General features: G+C 34.4%; 1 protein-coding gene across 20 annotated transcripts in view; it reads right to left on the bottom strand.

Annotated features, from left to right (window-relative positions):
* The window catches only part of LOC106868823 (dematin), a 157005-nt gene that overhangs the window by 11512 nt on the left and 129129 nt on the right, over positions 1-16364 (bottom strand). For 5 of the 20 annotated variants that reach the window (XM_014914247.3, XM_014914245.3, XM_014914244.3 and 2 more), the window contains 5 exons: positions 15742-15759; positions 15091-15270; positions 13088-13348; positions 9269-9361; positions 3894-3982 (listed from right to left, as the gene is read on the bottom strand). In XM_014914247.3, coding sequence (XP_014769733.1) covers positions 3894-3982; positions 9269-9361; positions 13088-13348; positions 15091-15270; positions 15742-15759 — 641 coding nt within the window. The remainder of the gene's footprint in view (positions 1-3893; positions 3983-9268; positions 9362-13087; positions 13349-15090; positions 15271-15741; positions 15760-16364) is intronic. The other 15 variants (XM_089347304.1, XM_089347300.1, XM_014914246.3 and 12 more) reach the window with 5 other exon arrangements.

The raw sequence follows: 16364 nt of genomic DNA on the forward strand, positions 1-16364 counted from the left end.
GGCTGTTTCTCTCTCCATTTGGCCATTAGGATCTGATGAGACATGTAAAGCTAAGGGCTTCATGGACACAAAACCCTGAGTAACCATCCATATAGACTGGCCATAACTATCTTTCTTCAAATATTCAACTGCTCTATATCTTCGAGTGTGCTTCTCTTTTGGATTTATGATCTACTGATGATATATTTACATACACACACACACACACACTCACTGCCACCACCACCACCCTCATTGATTTAATGTCCACTTTTCCATGCTTGCATGTGTCAGACAGAATTCATTGAGGCAAATTTTCTATGGCTGTCTATCCTTGTTACCAACCTTCACCTGTTTCCCAGGAAGTCAATATTTTTACATGGCTCAATATTTTCACAGAAGACTGGAACAAATACCATTTGTATGACAACACTGATGCTTGTAGATAATTACTATACAATGTCTGGATAAGGAAGGAGAGGGACAAATATACCTACACATTATGTGTGTGTGTGTGCGTTAGAGTTAAATTTCATAGTTTGAATAGAAAAGGAAAAAAAAACACAATAGCCCATCTGAAAATAACAGTATTTAAAAAAATCAAAAAACATGAACAAGATTACAGCTAGGAGCTAACAGTTTACACAAAGTGGCCACCTCAGCTTCCACCATAGCCTCAAGATGGCTCTGGAACTTGGTGCTTAAGTTCTTCACTGTGTCCCTGGGAAGATCTTCAAACATCTTCTTGATTTTGGCCATCAGCTTGGCCTAGGTTTTGCAGGCAGAGTGGTTGGTATTTTTCTCAACTGTGTCCTTACACATAGCAACCCAATCAGAAGAATTAGGAGGCCAGAAATTATAGACGTCTTTGGTAGATTTCCTTTCATATAGATTTCCTTTCGCTTTTGTAAAATCACGTAAAATACACCATTTCGAGCGTGGCCGTCGCCAGTACCGCCTGACTGGCTTTTGTGCCGGTGGCACGTAAAATCACCCACTACACTCTCGGAGTGGTTGGCATTAGGAGGGGCATCCAGCTGTAGAAACTCAGCCAAATCAGATTGGAGCCTGGTGTCGCCTCCTGGTCCACCAGTCGTCAGTCAAATCATCCAACCCATGCTAGCATGGAAAGCGGACGTTAAATGACGATGATGATGATGATGATGAAACTTGAATGCAGAACTTATATTTCAATCAGTTTATAATGATGTTTGAAAATGATTTATGTTGCTTCTGTGATTATTATTTAGCCCAAGTCAGTCTAAGTGAAGCAAACCTGTCATTAAAGGCATTCCAGCCATAACCTTCCAGTCTTATTTTCAGGCTCATGGAGGTGCAATGGCCCAGTGGTTAGGGCAGCGGACTCGCGGTCATAGGATCGCGGTTTCGATTCCCAGACCGGGTGTTGTGAGTGTTTATTGAGCAAAAACACCTAAAGCTCCACGAGGCTTCGGCAGGGGATGGTGGCGACCCCTTCTGTACTCTTTCACCACAACTTTCCCTCACTCTTACTTCCTGTTGTACCTGTAATTCAAAGGGCCAGCCTTGTCACACTGTGTCACACTGAATATCCCCAAGAACTACGTTAAGGGTACACGTGTCTGTGGAGTGCTCAGCCACTTGCACGTTAATTTCATGAGCAGGCTGTTCCGTTGATCGGATCAACTGGAACCCTCGGCGTCGTAAGCGACAGAGTGCCAACAACAACATTTTCAGGCTGTATATGAGAAATTATCTCACCTCTTGGGGGAGTCACCAACAATTGCTGCTTTCCCCACCCACCCCATTTGTTATTCAAGAAAATTTTCCTATCAGCATTCAACTTTTAACTTATTTATACAACTTCATGTATTTGACCCATTTCAGTAATTTCTTTTTGCTCATTTTATAGTATGTGGTTACTATTATTATTATAAGTTGGGGTACAACATTTTTACACTTAAATGCTCTTCTTATTAACTACCTAAGTAGGAAATATTAAGGAAACTTCTTACCTAGCGAGTAGTAAAGTAAGCAAAGTTATATTTTTTCTCTGTTGTAGAAAAATTTGAATTCATAACAAGCCATATAGTCAGTAGAGCCATACAATAATGCCACAGTTAATACAAGTTGAAATAATCCCCTACAGCCGAAATAAAACTCAAATCACTTACTAGAGAGAGTGTAAGACACAGTTGTGATAATGAGTCTTTAATAACTATGATGAAGATGACATTTATAGCAACAGTAAATATAAAGCAGGAAACAATGTTGTATTATGACAAAGAAGAGAGTAAAGTCGAGTTAACATTTTAGCGAACTAAGTTTGTAATTCCAATTTAAACCACAACTGAAACCATGTCCCTAATATATATCACTAATGCTGTGGGGAAAACAATATGGAAATCATTCGTGTGTTTTTTTTAAATTTCTCCATTTTCATTCCCCACCAAACAATAAGCTTATACAAGAAATCTTTGTTATTATAAAGCAAAGGCATTAAAGTCAACTTTTGTTTTCTATCTCCTTTGAAATCAATTATATGCTATGTTAATACAATATAAATATTTGAGCTTGTGCATGGTTAAAAGGTAAATACTTTAAGATAGGGAACTCAAGGAAACCTCAGTGCTAGTTCTTTTTCGAAGAAAGGCTTCGCTTGAAACAGCACTCACAACTATTGGCATACAAACTTTAAAAAATTTACAAAATATAATATAAAGATTAAGTCCATAGCATCTCGAGCTCATGACTATTTTTCTGCCCTTTTGCTCGACGTGTGGTTTCTGTCCATGCTGAGCTCACCTTGGTTGAAAATTGACGGAATCACATGTGCTATATAAAATGCCTAGCAATATTTGTTTCAGCCTATAATGCCCTGAGTTTAAATCTCCCAAAGTCAATATCACCTTTCATCCTTCCAGGCTTGATAAAGTAAAGTACAGTTATATCATCATCATCATCATCATCGTTTAACGTCCGCTTTCCATGCTAGCATGGGTTGGACGATTTGACTGAGGACTGGTGAAACCGGATGGCAACACCGGGCTCCAATCTAATTTGGCAGAGTTTCTACAGCTGGATGCCCTTCCTAACGCCAACCACTCAGAGAGTGTAGTGGGTGCTTTTACGTGTCACCCGCACGAAAACGGCCACGCTCGAAATGGTGTCTTTTATGTGCCACCCGCACAAGCCAGTCCAGGGGCACTGGCAACGATCTTACTTGGCTTGCCGGGTCTTCTCACGCACAGCACATTTCCAAAGGTCTCGGTCAGTAGTCATCGCCTCGATGAGGCCCAATGTACGAAGGTCTTGCCTCACCACCTCAGCCCAGGTCTTTCTGGGCCTACCTCTTCCACGGGTTCCCTCAACTGTTAGGGTGTGGCACTTTTTCACGCAGTTATCCTCATCCATTCTCACCACATGTCCATACCAGCGCAATCGTCTCTCTTGCACACCACAACTGATGCTTCTAATGTTCAGCTTTTCTCTCAAGATACTTACACTCTGACGGGTATTCACATTGACATTACACATCCAACAGAGCATACTGGCTTCCAGAGGTCAATTTAATTAAGCAAGAAGCTACAGCTGAATCTCAAAGGAATCTGTTGAGTATTGTTTGTGCTTTAAGGACAAGTAATGGTATAAACTCCAGTCACTACAGTATTCTTGTGAGGATCAGTAACCTCAGGTATTAATATTCAAAGATACTGTATGCTGCAAATCTACATGACAAAGAAATTGTAGTAATTGTACACTAATTCCCTAAACTTTTGTATCCAGTCAAATGAAGTTGTCCTTTTATGTAAGTAAAGCATAAAATAGTCTCACAGACTGGATATGAGAAAGGAAGTATATTGCAGAAAATATCAACTGATTTTCAAAAGAAAATGAAATCTGTATTCATAAATACTTGAAACTGTTCAACTCACAAAATCTAATGCCCCGCCATACATTCCTGACAATGGTAGAGTTGCAGCTCGTTGTGATATGCCATAATCACCATACCCAGGTTTGGGAACTGCAAAAGAAAACAATTATAATAATTAAATAGCAATTTTTAAATATAACATATGTATGTGTGTGTATACATATGTACAACTGTAAGGAATTTATTTGTATAAAATTTCATAATATATATAGTTTTATTGAAAACCAGGATATTAACTGTCAGTTACATTACAACCTTCAGTTTCACCATCAATTAATTCATCAGGTAATGATATTAATCCACAATAATACTACAAATGTTATTGCAGCACACATAGCATCAAGGTGGATTAATATCATCATCCAATGAACTGATTTATAGTGAAACTGGCAATCAACAGTTAACCTAGCTTCTGAAAACAAATATATTTGACTCTACATCTTTGTATTGAGTGCTTTTATTTAAATCTATTTTACTCTTAACACACACACACACATATATAGGATAAAACAAAATGTTCTCTTTAATTTTTTGAAAGAGAACTTAAGTGAAATGTTCTCAAAGTTACAACAGTAATTATTATCACAATGTAATCAGTAGTACTTTAAATTTAACATTAGCAAATAATGAACACAAAAATAATACTTAGGAGAATTACCTAATTACATAATGTAAATTATAGCTTCAAGATAATATTATTTACATTATTTTTTATAATTCATATATTATCATTAAAATGATAATTATTTACTATCCTCAGTAATATCTTGATTATCATTACCATTTTAATCATTATTATTATTCTAATCATTACTATTATTATCTTTATTATTATGGTCATTATAAATAATCATCATTATCAATGAAAATTTTATTTCTATTTTCAACAGTTTTATGCATGTTTCTACAACACCACCACATCCATGTTCCTGAGCTGTATGCAGTATTGTCTTTTCTTAATGTAAATTGTGTTCGCTGTACTGTAAGATTCAGTATTGCTTCTCATATTATTTTAGTGCATTATCTGTTATGTCATCATTGTACAGGTATTACATGAACAATGTGAGTTGTGTTATTCAGTTGATTTTGTGTCATGTGTTCTGTGATTGATGTTATGTTTTAACATCAAGCAGAGATCACATAGACTATGTACTGTGTGGTTTGCACAGTATTAATGGATGACAAATGTGTAGAATGCAAGTTGTGTGAAATAGTCTGTGTTATAGTGTCAGGTACTGATTATATTAAGTAAAGGCACAGCTATGGCTGGGTCATAAGAAGTTTGCTTCCCAATCACAATGTTCTGTGTTTTGGCTTACTGTGTGACAGGCACCTTGGCCAAGTGCTTTCTACTATAGCCTAGGGTCAACCAAAGCTTTGTATGTGGAATTGGTAGGCAGAAACTTTACAAGCTCTCTTGTAAATCATTTATCACTACTTTCATTTCGAAATTGGTGTTGTATAAGACTAACATTTCAAAACATCAGTTCCATCAATTTCCACAACTTGATTCTTTGAAAGGTGAATTAGTTGATGAGGATTTTACTACATATTGCAACTATTTACAACCATTGCATGATAACATGGTGGAGTGATTTCAAGATGTTATTGCACTGCATATTCCAAATTGGTATAATAATCCGTTTGAGGTCAATGCAGTCGATTGTGAGGATGACGTTCAGGAGAAATTGATAGAATTACAAAATGACAATGACGCCACAATGCGGTATCACCATAATGGCAAAAAAGGTTTGTGGTACCATCAGTGTATATTGAATTCCAACCCCAGTCTGTGAAAACATCTGAAATTACTTTTGCTTGCTTTCCCTACCTCATACCTGACTGAATCTGATTTTAACCATGTTGGAACTTTGCTTTCCCATAAAAGAATTGGACTGGATGTAACACAATGAGGAGACTTGCAGTTAAAGTTGACAAGTTTGAAACCGAATGTATCTGCATTAGCTGCATCACACCAGACACATGGTTCTTATTAAAAAGTTTAATTCTTTTCCTTTATGATACAATCATTAATTATCTTTGCATCGATAGTTCTGATCAATGGTTCATTTGGGGAAAATGAAAATCAGTGTAAAAGAATGCGCAAATTTCCAGAAGTTAATCTGTCTGCAAAAAATACAGAGTTAACATTCGAATTTTATTGATACTAATGGCAAAGCTAAACCCACAATAAGGTATTTGTAAACAACCGCATATCTAGTACAAACGGCACTAACAGGGCAACGAGTCTATGATATAGTGTGTGTGTCAAATGATACAGAGTGGGGCTAGGGCATTTTGTGTTGTGGGGTTGTGTCAGGGATTTTTGTTTTTAAACAGGTGGGCAATGGAGCATTTTTTGGCTGATAGGTGGGCGATATTGCAATTTGGCACAAAAAGTTTGGGAAACACTGATGTAGACTGCACCCAGCAGAATTAGACATATAATGTGTGATGTGTATACAGCATGGTAAATACTGTTGTGATTTTTGTTTTCCTTAACGTTTTTTAAGATTAACCAATTATTTGTGGCATTGAATTTACATCCTGAATGTTGTTGTTGTTATTATTATTATAATTATGATTATTATCATTATTTAAAATTATGGTTATTAATGTCATTATTATTATTATTATGATTATTATCATTATTTAAAATTATTATTATTATTATTATTATTATTATTATCATTATTATTTAAAATTATGGTTATTAATGTCATGATTATTATTATTATTATTATTTAAAATTATGGTTATTAATGTCATGATTATTATTATCATTATTATTATTATTATTATTATTATTATCATTATTACAAAACAAGGACAGTTACAGTAACAAAAGGGAATGATATTAAGAAATATGATTTTTCAAAAATAAAAGGTCCTTTGAATTGCTGCTGATTGACACCTTTGGTTTGGCTAAATCCAAAGAAGATTTGGAAGGAAAAAGGTGAGATTAAATCCAAAAACACTGGGCCTCAAAGAGATGATGTGGGATAAATAGAATGATTTGTTGTAGACCCATCCAACCCACATTAGCAGAAAAATAAAAGAGATTGCTAAAATTATGAAGATGAAGAGGCAGAGAAGGAGGAAGAAGAGAAGTAGGAGTGGAGCAAGTATAGTATTGCAATGATTACCAGTGAAGTGAAACTGAGATTTGGTTTTGAGAAAGTTGTGATGTTTATGCCTTTAGAAAAGGCATGGGCATCACAACTTCCCAACCCCTTTTTCTTACTTATGCAATTGAGACTTTACATGCATTCATAAGAACTACTTATGGATATTATCTAAATGTTAATTGAAAGAATATATGCTGCCTCTATGGTTACTACTACTACTACTACTACTACAGTTATTGTTAGCTGCAGTTAATCCCTGAACATATCAACCTTGACCCAATAATTTTAATTACTGACAAGTTGAGGTTTCAATCCTAAGGTGAATCCAATTCACTTACATTGCCACATTAGGAGAGCAAAAACCATCCCACAACTTTTTGTCTCTTCTTCCCAAACCATCACAACTTGCTTGATCTCTCTCTGTCTCTCTCAATACTTCAATCTTGTTTCTTTTAAATTCTCATCAATATTGCATCAAATCAATTTTCTACCACCCATTGTTATGACCTCTGCCTCTCTGAATTTGCGAACTTAATAAACCCACTAAATGAACATCTTTACCTTCAATTAATCAAACTCATTACGTCTCAACACCTCTTCATCTTACAACTCTCTTTTTGAACAAACTGTTCTCTCCCCTAATTAACCTCAAACCCACCCCTCCCACTATTAAAACTCTTAATTTAAAATTTTAAAAAAATAAACAATGTTTATTTTACACACTTCTATACTTCAGTCTAATAATCAAACCAAACTAAATCTTTGCTCCTCCTGCTCCTCTTCCTCCTCAGAATGTAAAAGAATTATAAGCTTCAGTGTAGTCTGTCTGCTGTATAGCAGGTAGCTTCCCCTGAAAGATTCAGGGTTAATCGCCAGCAACTAAAGACGTATAAAGCATTTGTGCAAATAAAAAAATTTCTTTTTTTTATAAGCAGTTCTTAAAAACTGAAAGCTATAGTAATATGAATCACATCGAACCAAATTTAACATTTTTTATACTAAAGAATTATTGTTAAGAATTATTTATACTTATTGTTGATGTTTATTTAGGATAACTGACTAGGTTTAATTTAGCCCTTTTTTAGTTCTTTTTCAGCATTACATAGAAAGCCATCATTTGAAGAGTTTTGTAGGGAGAAGTGTTAATAGATTAAATTACAAACTATAATTGGGATTAACTCCAATTGCTAATTAATTATGAAAGTTGAAGAAATATCAACATACATTAAATTACTTTCATAAGTTTGTCTGTAAATACTTCTTCAACAGTATGAATATTATGTCATAGAAGAACTGATCTGAGATATGGGGTTTTGAATTATTAGGGTCTACAATGAAGTAAGTGTTAATATCTTACTAACATTCTCTAGCTAAGATTACAGAATAAAACTAACATGTCAAATGGTTTTACTCTAGTGTTAAGTAAAATACTGAAATTACAATTAGTGAGAAGTACAACTAAGTTTGAGTACAGCAAATGTAACTAGAGAAAACAAAAGTACAGCAAGAAAAATTTGTGAAATAAGAAAAAGAAGAACATTTGTGCCAAGCAGCTTTGCAGTGAGGGAGAAGGAAAAAAAAAACATATCAATTATTCATAAGACAGTGTATTTTACAATTTGGTGCAAACTATTTGAACAGCAAACTATCAACTAAAAATATTTCACACAGTGACTAAAGAAAAATAGAAAGATAATTAAATGAAAAAAAAAAAACATTCAGGTGTAGAAAAAATTATGCTAAAATAGGAAGGAAAACAAATTGCATAAAGACATTTGGTCAGCAGCCTTGTTGAGCATCAAAAATTCCGAAAATATTGAAAAAAAATTAATTTTGTTATTTTGTTTTGTTTTGTTTTAAAGTAAAATTTCAGTTTTATAAAATTAATGTTTTTAGGTAGGAGTGAAATGAATATATTAGATGAGAATGAAAAATATTGATAAAAAAAATAGCCAAATGCGTAAAGAAATTGCCAGATGCCAACTGCTGCAAGAAGGGAAAATAACATGTAAAAGAATAGGGAATAAAATAGACACATTCATTAAATATTATGAAAGAAAGCAAGGCAAGAAGAAGAAAAAAAAAAAAAAAAGGAGCAATAGGGTTGGTAAAGCCACGCAATGAAAGCTACAACACTGAAAAGAAAAACCAGAGATATGATTTCCCAAATACCAAGCAGGAGAGGTAGTACAGTTCACTTGAGACACTAGAAGTCTAGTGTCAAGGAGAACAGTTAGCACGAACACACCTGGGTAATTGGTTATCCTAGTTAAAGACCTACATGCTCTGATATCTCCATCATCCCATGCTCTCTGGGGTCGATCCAAGAAACGAGATGGTGCTGAAAAAACAAAATAAACGGAAAGCATTCATGAGCCACATAAATAATCAGTCCAATTAATATGTCTGCATTGCACAGTGATTGCTGCAGCTTCTTCAATCTGCTGGCCTTGTTGTTGCAGTAGAATTAAATCCTATTCCATTTGTTCGTAAAATTTGTAGTTAGTAACAAAATGAATATAACCAGTTCAATGATACTGTGCTTTTATAGGCTCGAAAGGTTTTGAGACTGCACAAAAATATCTCATGAACTGAGATTTTAAGCCACTTAGATCTTGTAAAACAAAATACATATAAACTAATTGAAATAATTTTAAAAATGTTTATCTTTTACCAATATATTTTAAGTGATCTTACATTTTAATTTATTGCTACTCATTTTCATTACATATATTAGCCTTTATTGTCTCTGAATTTAATATCAAAACAATTCTATTTTCCTATTCTTTTAACACCACAAAGGCAAGTACAGCGGACACTACACTTTGGAGAGGAGGTCAGAATAAAAAAGAAACATGTCTGGACATGTCCTTTGTACTTAAAAAATGAAAAAGTTACATTAAAATTTTTATTTACTGCATGATCATTTTGACTCAGCTGATTCCCTTTATGCCTAATTTTTTTCTCAAAACATTTGCAATTTGTTGTTCATGTACACTGAATTTTGCACATTCAACAGAACATGCTAGTTTCATTTCTTTCTAATCTTTGCATGTCCTCTGCATTTAGAGTCCATGTCTCACTAACCATGTAGCATTGTTGTTCATACATAAGCATCATGTAATCTGCTGTTCACTCTGAGAGAGAGAGAGAGCTTTTGTTACCAATAAAGACAACAGCTCTCTTAATTTTCTCTATCATGTTCTTATTCTAACATTATACTTACAGAACATCCTCTTCCACTGCTAGTTAGACCACCCATGTAACAGATACTATATACTACCTCTGAGAAAATCTTTTTCTATATATTCTTAAGAGTTTATTGCTCTTGCACATCTTCCACATATAAAGTCTACTTTCTCTGTAAATTTTCCTATGATGCCACTACACCTCTTGTATATCCATTGCTTGCACTGAGTACACTGTATGGAATTTCTGCTAACACATACATACTGAGTAGGGTCATTTTACTGAAGTGAGTTTAGAGACCTGCTTGTCTTCCTGCTTCCTCAAACTTTGGTTTTTGCTAAGTTAACTTTAAGCCTCTTTGATTCAAGTTTTGCTTCCACACCTGGAATCTCCTTTCTAATTCTATTACATATTCTTCTCTAAGAATAAGATCATCAACATAGAGAAGTTCCTAAGGGCAACTGGTCTTAAATTCATCTGTTATGGTCTGGAAGAATATGATGAATAGGAGAGGACTAAGAACTGAGCCCCAGTGACTCCTAACTGTACACCAAATTCATTGTTATATTCATCACTAACTTCCAAACATGTAAACAGCAGATTACATGTTCGTAACACTAACATCTTACAAATAGCACCCCTGTATGGCTCTCACAAACCATTTGTTAATCCCTAGCTTCCTCAGAGACCATTACATCATAAAATGTGGGACCCTGACAAAGACTCTCTCCAAGTCAGCAAATGTCAAATAAAATGGTATATTTTTGGTTAATTACTTTCCCTGCAGTTACTTTACTAGAAAGAGGATATCAGTAGTACTTTTCACAAAACCAAACTGCATCTCATCTAGTCTATTTCTGTTCCTAATTAATTAGGTTATAACTTTCTCTGTAACTTTCATGACCTAGTCCAGAAATTTGATAAGTCTGTAATTACTTCTGTCTAAATTAGGGGTGGGGTAACTTTATAATGCAGCGGGCAAAAATTTACAAAGAAAAGGTCTGCAGGTGGATCCCAAGTTCTAACTCTTATATCTGTGCAAATCTTGTATATATCTATGTATAATTCGATATACATTAATAAAGATAAGTTTAACACATTAAAGTAATGTGTAACATCTTCATTAACGTTGCCACTGAATTTAGAACGTTTATACAACTCATGAGGTATTTTATATTTTTCAGTTAGAGTGTAGTTGGGTCTCAAGTGGGTGGTACAAACCTAGCAATATGTGTTTTATAGTGAAAACAAAATTTCCATTCAAATGGCAATTACCAGACGATTTTCTATTTGAGTTTAACCATTTTAAGTTGTAGTGGAAACACAACCTGTCGCAAATAGGCATATGAATATTGTATAAATTTTATAATTGAAAAATTTACTATATTTTGTACATACAAGTATACCAGCTTGCGGGCATAATAAAATGGGCTCGTAGGTGCAATTTCATCTGTGGGCGGGGGGTTTCCCCACCCCATGTCTAAATTATCACCTTTATCCTTTTTACAGTTGACTATAATGTGGCTACACAAGTCTTTGGGTATGATATCTTCTTTTACAACCTAATTAATTATACAGGTAACTAGGCTGTGTCCTATGCCACCAGATATTTTAAGTATCTGAGCAGGGATTTCTGATGGACCAGAGGCTTTCTTTACTTTCATATCCTTAATTGCATTAACAATGATACCACTGTCAGCTAGGATAACTAGTCCCTCTCTTAGGTCCACTCCACAATGGGAAGACCCTCTTTCTCCCATGCACTCTCTACATTTAATAGCCTTTCATTGCAGTACTTCTGTGCCTCTTTATTCTTAGAATCCTAAGTGTAAGTGTACCCTTATCCATCCACAACACCTTGATTCACTTGGATATACTACTTTGCAATCCAGAACACATCATATTATGGAACATTGGCAAACCTATCACTAGCTTCTTTTCTAACTACCTAATACAATTCCCTACTATCTGAATTTTCCAGCCTGTCTCTTCAGATTTATGGCTATGTCTACCCCGACTGTTCCACCATCACATTACCTTTGGTCTGACTCGAACTTTACACCAGCTACAGATCTGATTTATCATTTACAGTCAGTTGTCCTAAATGTTATACATCTTTATCCTCTCCTATCAAATCCTACAACTATACATACATATGTGTGTGTGTGTGCACGCACGCGCGTGCATATGCATGCATAACATTATAATATAAATATATTTATGGTGTGCTCAAGCATGGCCATAGCTACATGGTTGAAATCAGTACAGTGAAGTGAGTGAGTATCTATTTTGTTCTCTTTTGGTCTCCCCCCCACTCTCTAAATGTGTGTGTGTACACACCCACAATTGAAAAGTAGTTTATATTACAAGAGCGAAATAATAATCTTAAAATTAAACATTTCTCAGATTTAATGAATTGATAATGTAAATATGTAATGCAAATGAAACTGGGTGTTTTCTCCAAAATTATAAAAGTCATTTGAATTCCAACAGGATAATATATCTCAAAGAATGTGTGCAAGAATTCTTCATAATATTCCACTCCCTCTGCCAGGCTTAGATATTACAAGAATTTTTAACACAAAACTTATTCAAATTGTATAAGATTAAGAACAGAAAAGCATATTATCTAGTTTATATACAAGCAGGAGTCTGTAAGTCTTCAAAAAAACGTCATAAGAAAGTTATGAAAGATAAAAAATAAGTATCAAATAGAAAAATAACATTGTATAAACAATCAGAAACTCATTGTGTTGCTTTCATTTATTTTAAAAATTTGTTTTATGAACTTTCTAATAAGTATAGGTTCTGATAATGAGTGAGCCTGAATGTGGAAATGAAATAAGTTCAAGTGTGCTAAGGTGGCGATCATACTTACAAGCAAACATAGGGGACTGATATCTTGTGCTGAACTTGGGCTCATATTTAGCTGAGGGGACCCTTGATGCTTTCCAAGGATCCAGTGGAGGGGGAGGCAAAGACTTGCGCTCAGCTAATTCTTTGTAGATAACACATCCCAAACCGGATCTATCCTTCAACTTGGACATTTCTTCAAATTCCTTTTTCTTTTTAGGGTCCTCTTTAGGTTGTTCCTCAGTGTCTTCCTCTTCTTCTCCTTTACTTTTTCGCCTTTGTCTCACTTTAAATAGAAATGAAAGAATCAACAATTAAAATGTAAAATAAATATAATATCATAAAATTCACAGCTTATTCAACCAGTGTGATGGGTTGATTGGAGGCGCAATGGCCCAGTGGTTAGGGCAGCGGACTCGTGGTCATAGGATCGCGGTTTCGATTCCCAGACCGGGTGTTGTGAGTGTTTATTGAGCGAAAACACCTAAGGCTCCACAAGGCTCCGGCAGGGGATGGTGGCGAACCCTGCTGTACTCTTTCACCACAACTTTCTCTCACTCTTACTTCCTGTTTCTGTTGTGCCTGTAATTCAAAGGGTCAGCCTTGTCACACTGTGTCACGCTGAATATCCCCGAGAACTACGTTAAGGGTACATGTGTCTGTGGAGTGCTCAGCCACTTGCATGTTAATTTCGCGAGCAGGCTGTTCCGTTGATCAGATCAACTGGAACCCTCGACATTGTAAGCGACGGAGTGCCCAACAACAACGATGGGTTGATTATGCTATCAGGCAAAGCTTTCAGCAAAAATCTTATAATAAATTTGACTCTAATTTTAGTATTGAGCCCCACCACCAACCAATCAGTAAATATTCAGTTATTATTCTTATATACACTCAGTTTAACTTTTAAAATAAATATAAAAATTCTATTTGCCCTGCAAGTTTACAAATGTCAATGCTCAGTAATAACAGTAAGAGGGTAAGAAAGAGAAATTTTGCGAAACAGAAAGCATGTGATTACAGATTTATAATTTTCTGTTTTCTTTGCATTTTTCTAAGTGAAATATTTCTTTGCATCACTTGTTTTTAGGCTTGTTTAAGTAAGAAAAATTTTCAAACATTTCAATTTCACAGAATGATGATAAGGTCATCACATTATAAATATTTGTGATATGTGTAAAAAAAACTTTGCGGGGAAAAAAAAAAACACCTTCCAAACCTAGTTAGGTTGAACTTTTATTCACTCAAAAACATATTTGACTTTAACAAGTGTTCAATTACTAGGGAAGTGCTAAGAAAAGGAAAAGATTGGCAAAAAGAGTGACTGAATTCACATCCTTTATTTTGTCATAGCCACAATATAGAATGGTTATCGTCAATAAAGAAGAAAGTAAATAAGAAGTTTTGAATTTTAAAAATGTCAATGGGCAAATTCCTATAGATTCGCAGTAGTGCAGAGTTACAACTAATATATAACTATCAGACAGGTAGAATTAGTGGATATTATAAAAGATGTAAAGTGTTGAAGGTAGCAAAATCAAACCTGGATTTATCTGAAGTTTAACCAAGTTAGGTGAAGAGAAAAGATTTTACTTTTAGAGAGAGTATGACATTTCAACATGATCATATTAAATACAGGTGACAGTCAGTGATTAAGTCAAATGCTTTGGGGTATTTAGCTCTGCTAAATTTAGTTCAAATTCCACTAATGTCAACTTTGTCTTTCATCCCTTTATGGTCAAATACAAGAATTACCATTTAAGAAGTAGAATGATGATCATGGTCCATATAGAGATTATCTATTCCCTCTAGTACATATGTGTAACCTTATGCTTATGTTAGAAATCAGTATCATATCCATGTGATAAATTGGCAGAAATAGCACAGCATTGAACAAAACATCATATGAATAAGTTAAAAAGAGAAAGAAAAAGATCTATGACCTTGTGTCTAAACTAAAAATAATAGTAAATATTTACAAAGAATATTTTCTGCCGCACAAATAGATATTCTGAGTGAGCAACTTACTTATTTCGGGTAGAATTGCAGCTGGAGATGGCGGCCCAGGCCAATCTTCTCTTTCAATCTTGGTTATTTCATTAGGAAGTGGTGGTTTCCCAGCAGGAAACATACTTAATCTAACAGCTTCATCATTTTTCAAATCAACAGGTGATGCACTTCTTCGAACTTTAACAGTTTTGCTAGTTGCTTTGAGAAAAAGGTAAAAATATAATAAAATTAGATACATAATATATAATATATGTGTGCATGTCTATGTATTATATATATATATATATATATATATATATATATATATATATATATATATATATATATATATCAATTAGAAAATGGAGGATAATATGCTGAACCCAACGACTTGATATATAAATTTAGGGTAAAACAAACCCCCACCTTTTTACCCGCTCCCACTTATTACACTTGGTATAACACTAGTGTAACAATAATTGGGTACCCTCCCAGCAGTATATTGGATAGATACTATCCCTTAGTAGGTTGAATCCTCAACCCCTAACTCTCTTGCATTATATATATATATATATATATATATATATATATATGAAACATATTAGGTATTTTTTGAAGAAATTGAACAAAGAGATTTAAGAGGAAAGAAGGAAGTTTCAATATGGAAGTAATGAAAATAAAAATATTTACCTAACTGCATCATTCCTCCTAAAAAAAGTAAAAGAAAGTTTAAAAGTAAGAATATGCTTATATACTTTAAGAAATAAAATGCTTTTACATAGGCATAAAATATTCTTTACAGGAAAAAGATGGTGGCATTTTGTTGCACTCATGCCTTCACCAAGGGCATTAATCCTTTCATAAACCTCAGAAATCTATAGATATTATTTTCAATTTTTTGTTTAAGCCAATGAGAGGCAAAATTTCCTTTAGGTAAGATGCTGTTCTATTGGATATAATCATCTGTCACACTCTTTTCACATTCTTATGAAGTTATCTAACCAACACCACTACCACCCACCTTTCTGTTCCTCTATCCTTATTCTTTCTCTTATATTCACCTTGTTCCTTGAGGGTATGCTCTCACCATCACTTTCTCCCATTGGAGCATGTCATGGTAGTCCAACTCACTGGATCCAGTCAAACTGTCTGACCCATGTCAACATGGAAAACAGATGCAAATTAACAATGATGATGATGATGATAGAGGTGGTTGTCACGATGGATCATGCATCAGTTTCAATGATGAATAGTCCAGTGGTTTAATCACTAATTACTGCAACTACCTCCTCATTGAAATATTGTTGTTGAGT

The sequence above is a fragment of the Octopus bimaculoides genome, chromosome 2 (assembly GCF_046866305.1).
Source record: "Octopus bimaculoides isolate indiv1 chromosome 2, ASM4686630v1, whole genome shotgun sequence".
NCBI lineage: Eukaryota > Metazoa > Mollusca > Cephalopoda > Octopoda > Octopodidae > Octopus > Octopus bimaculoides.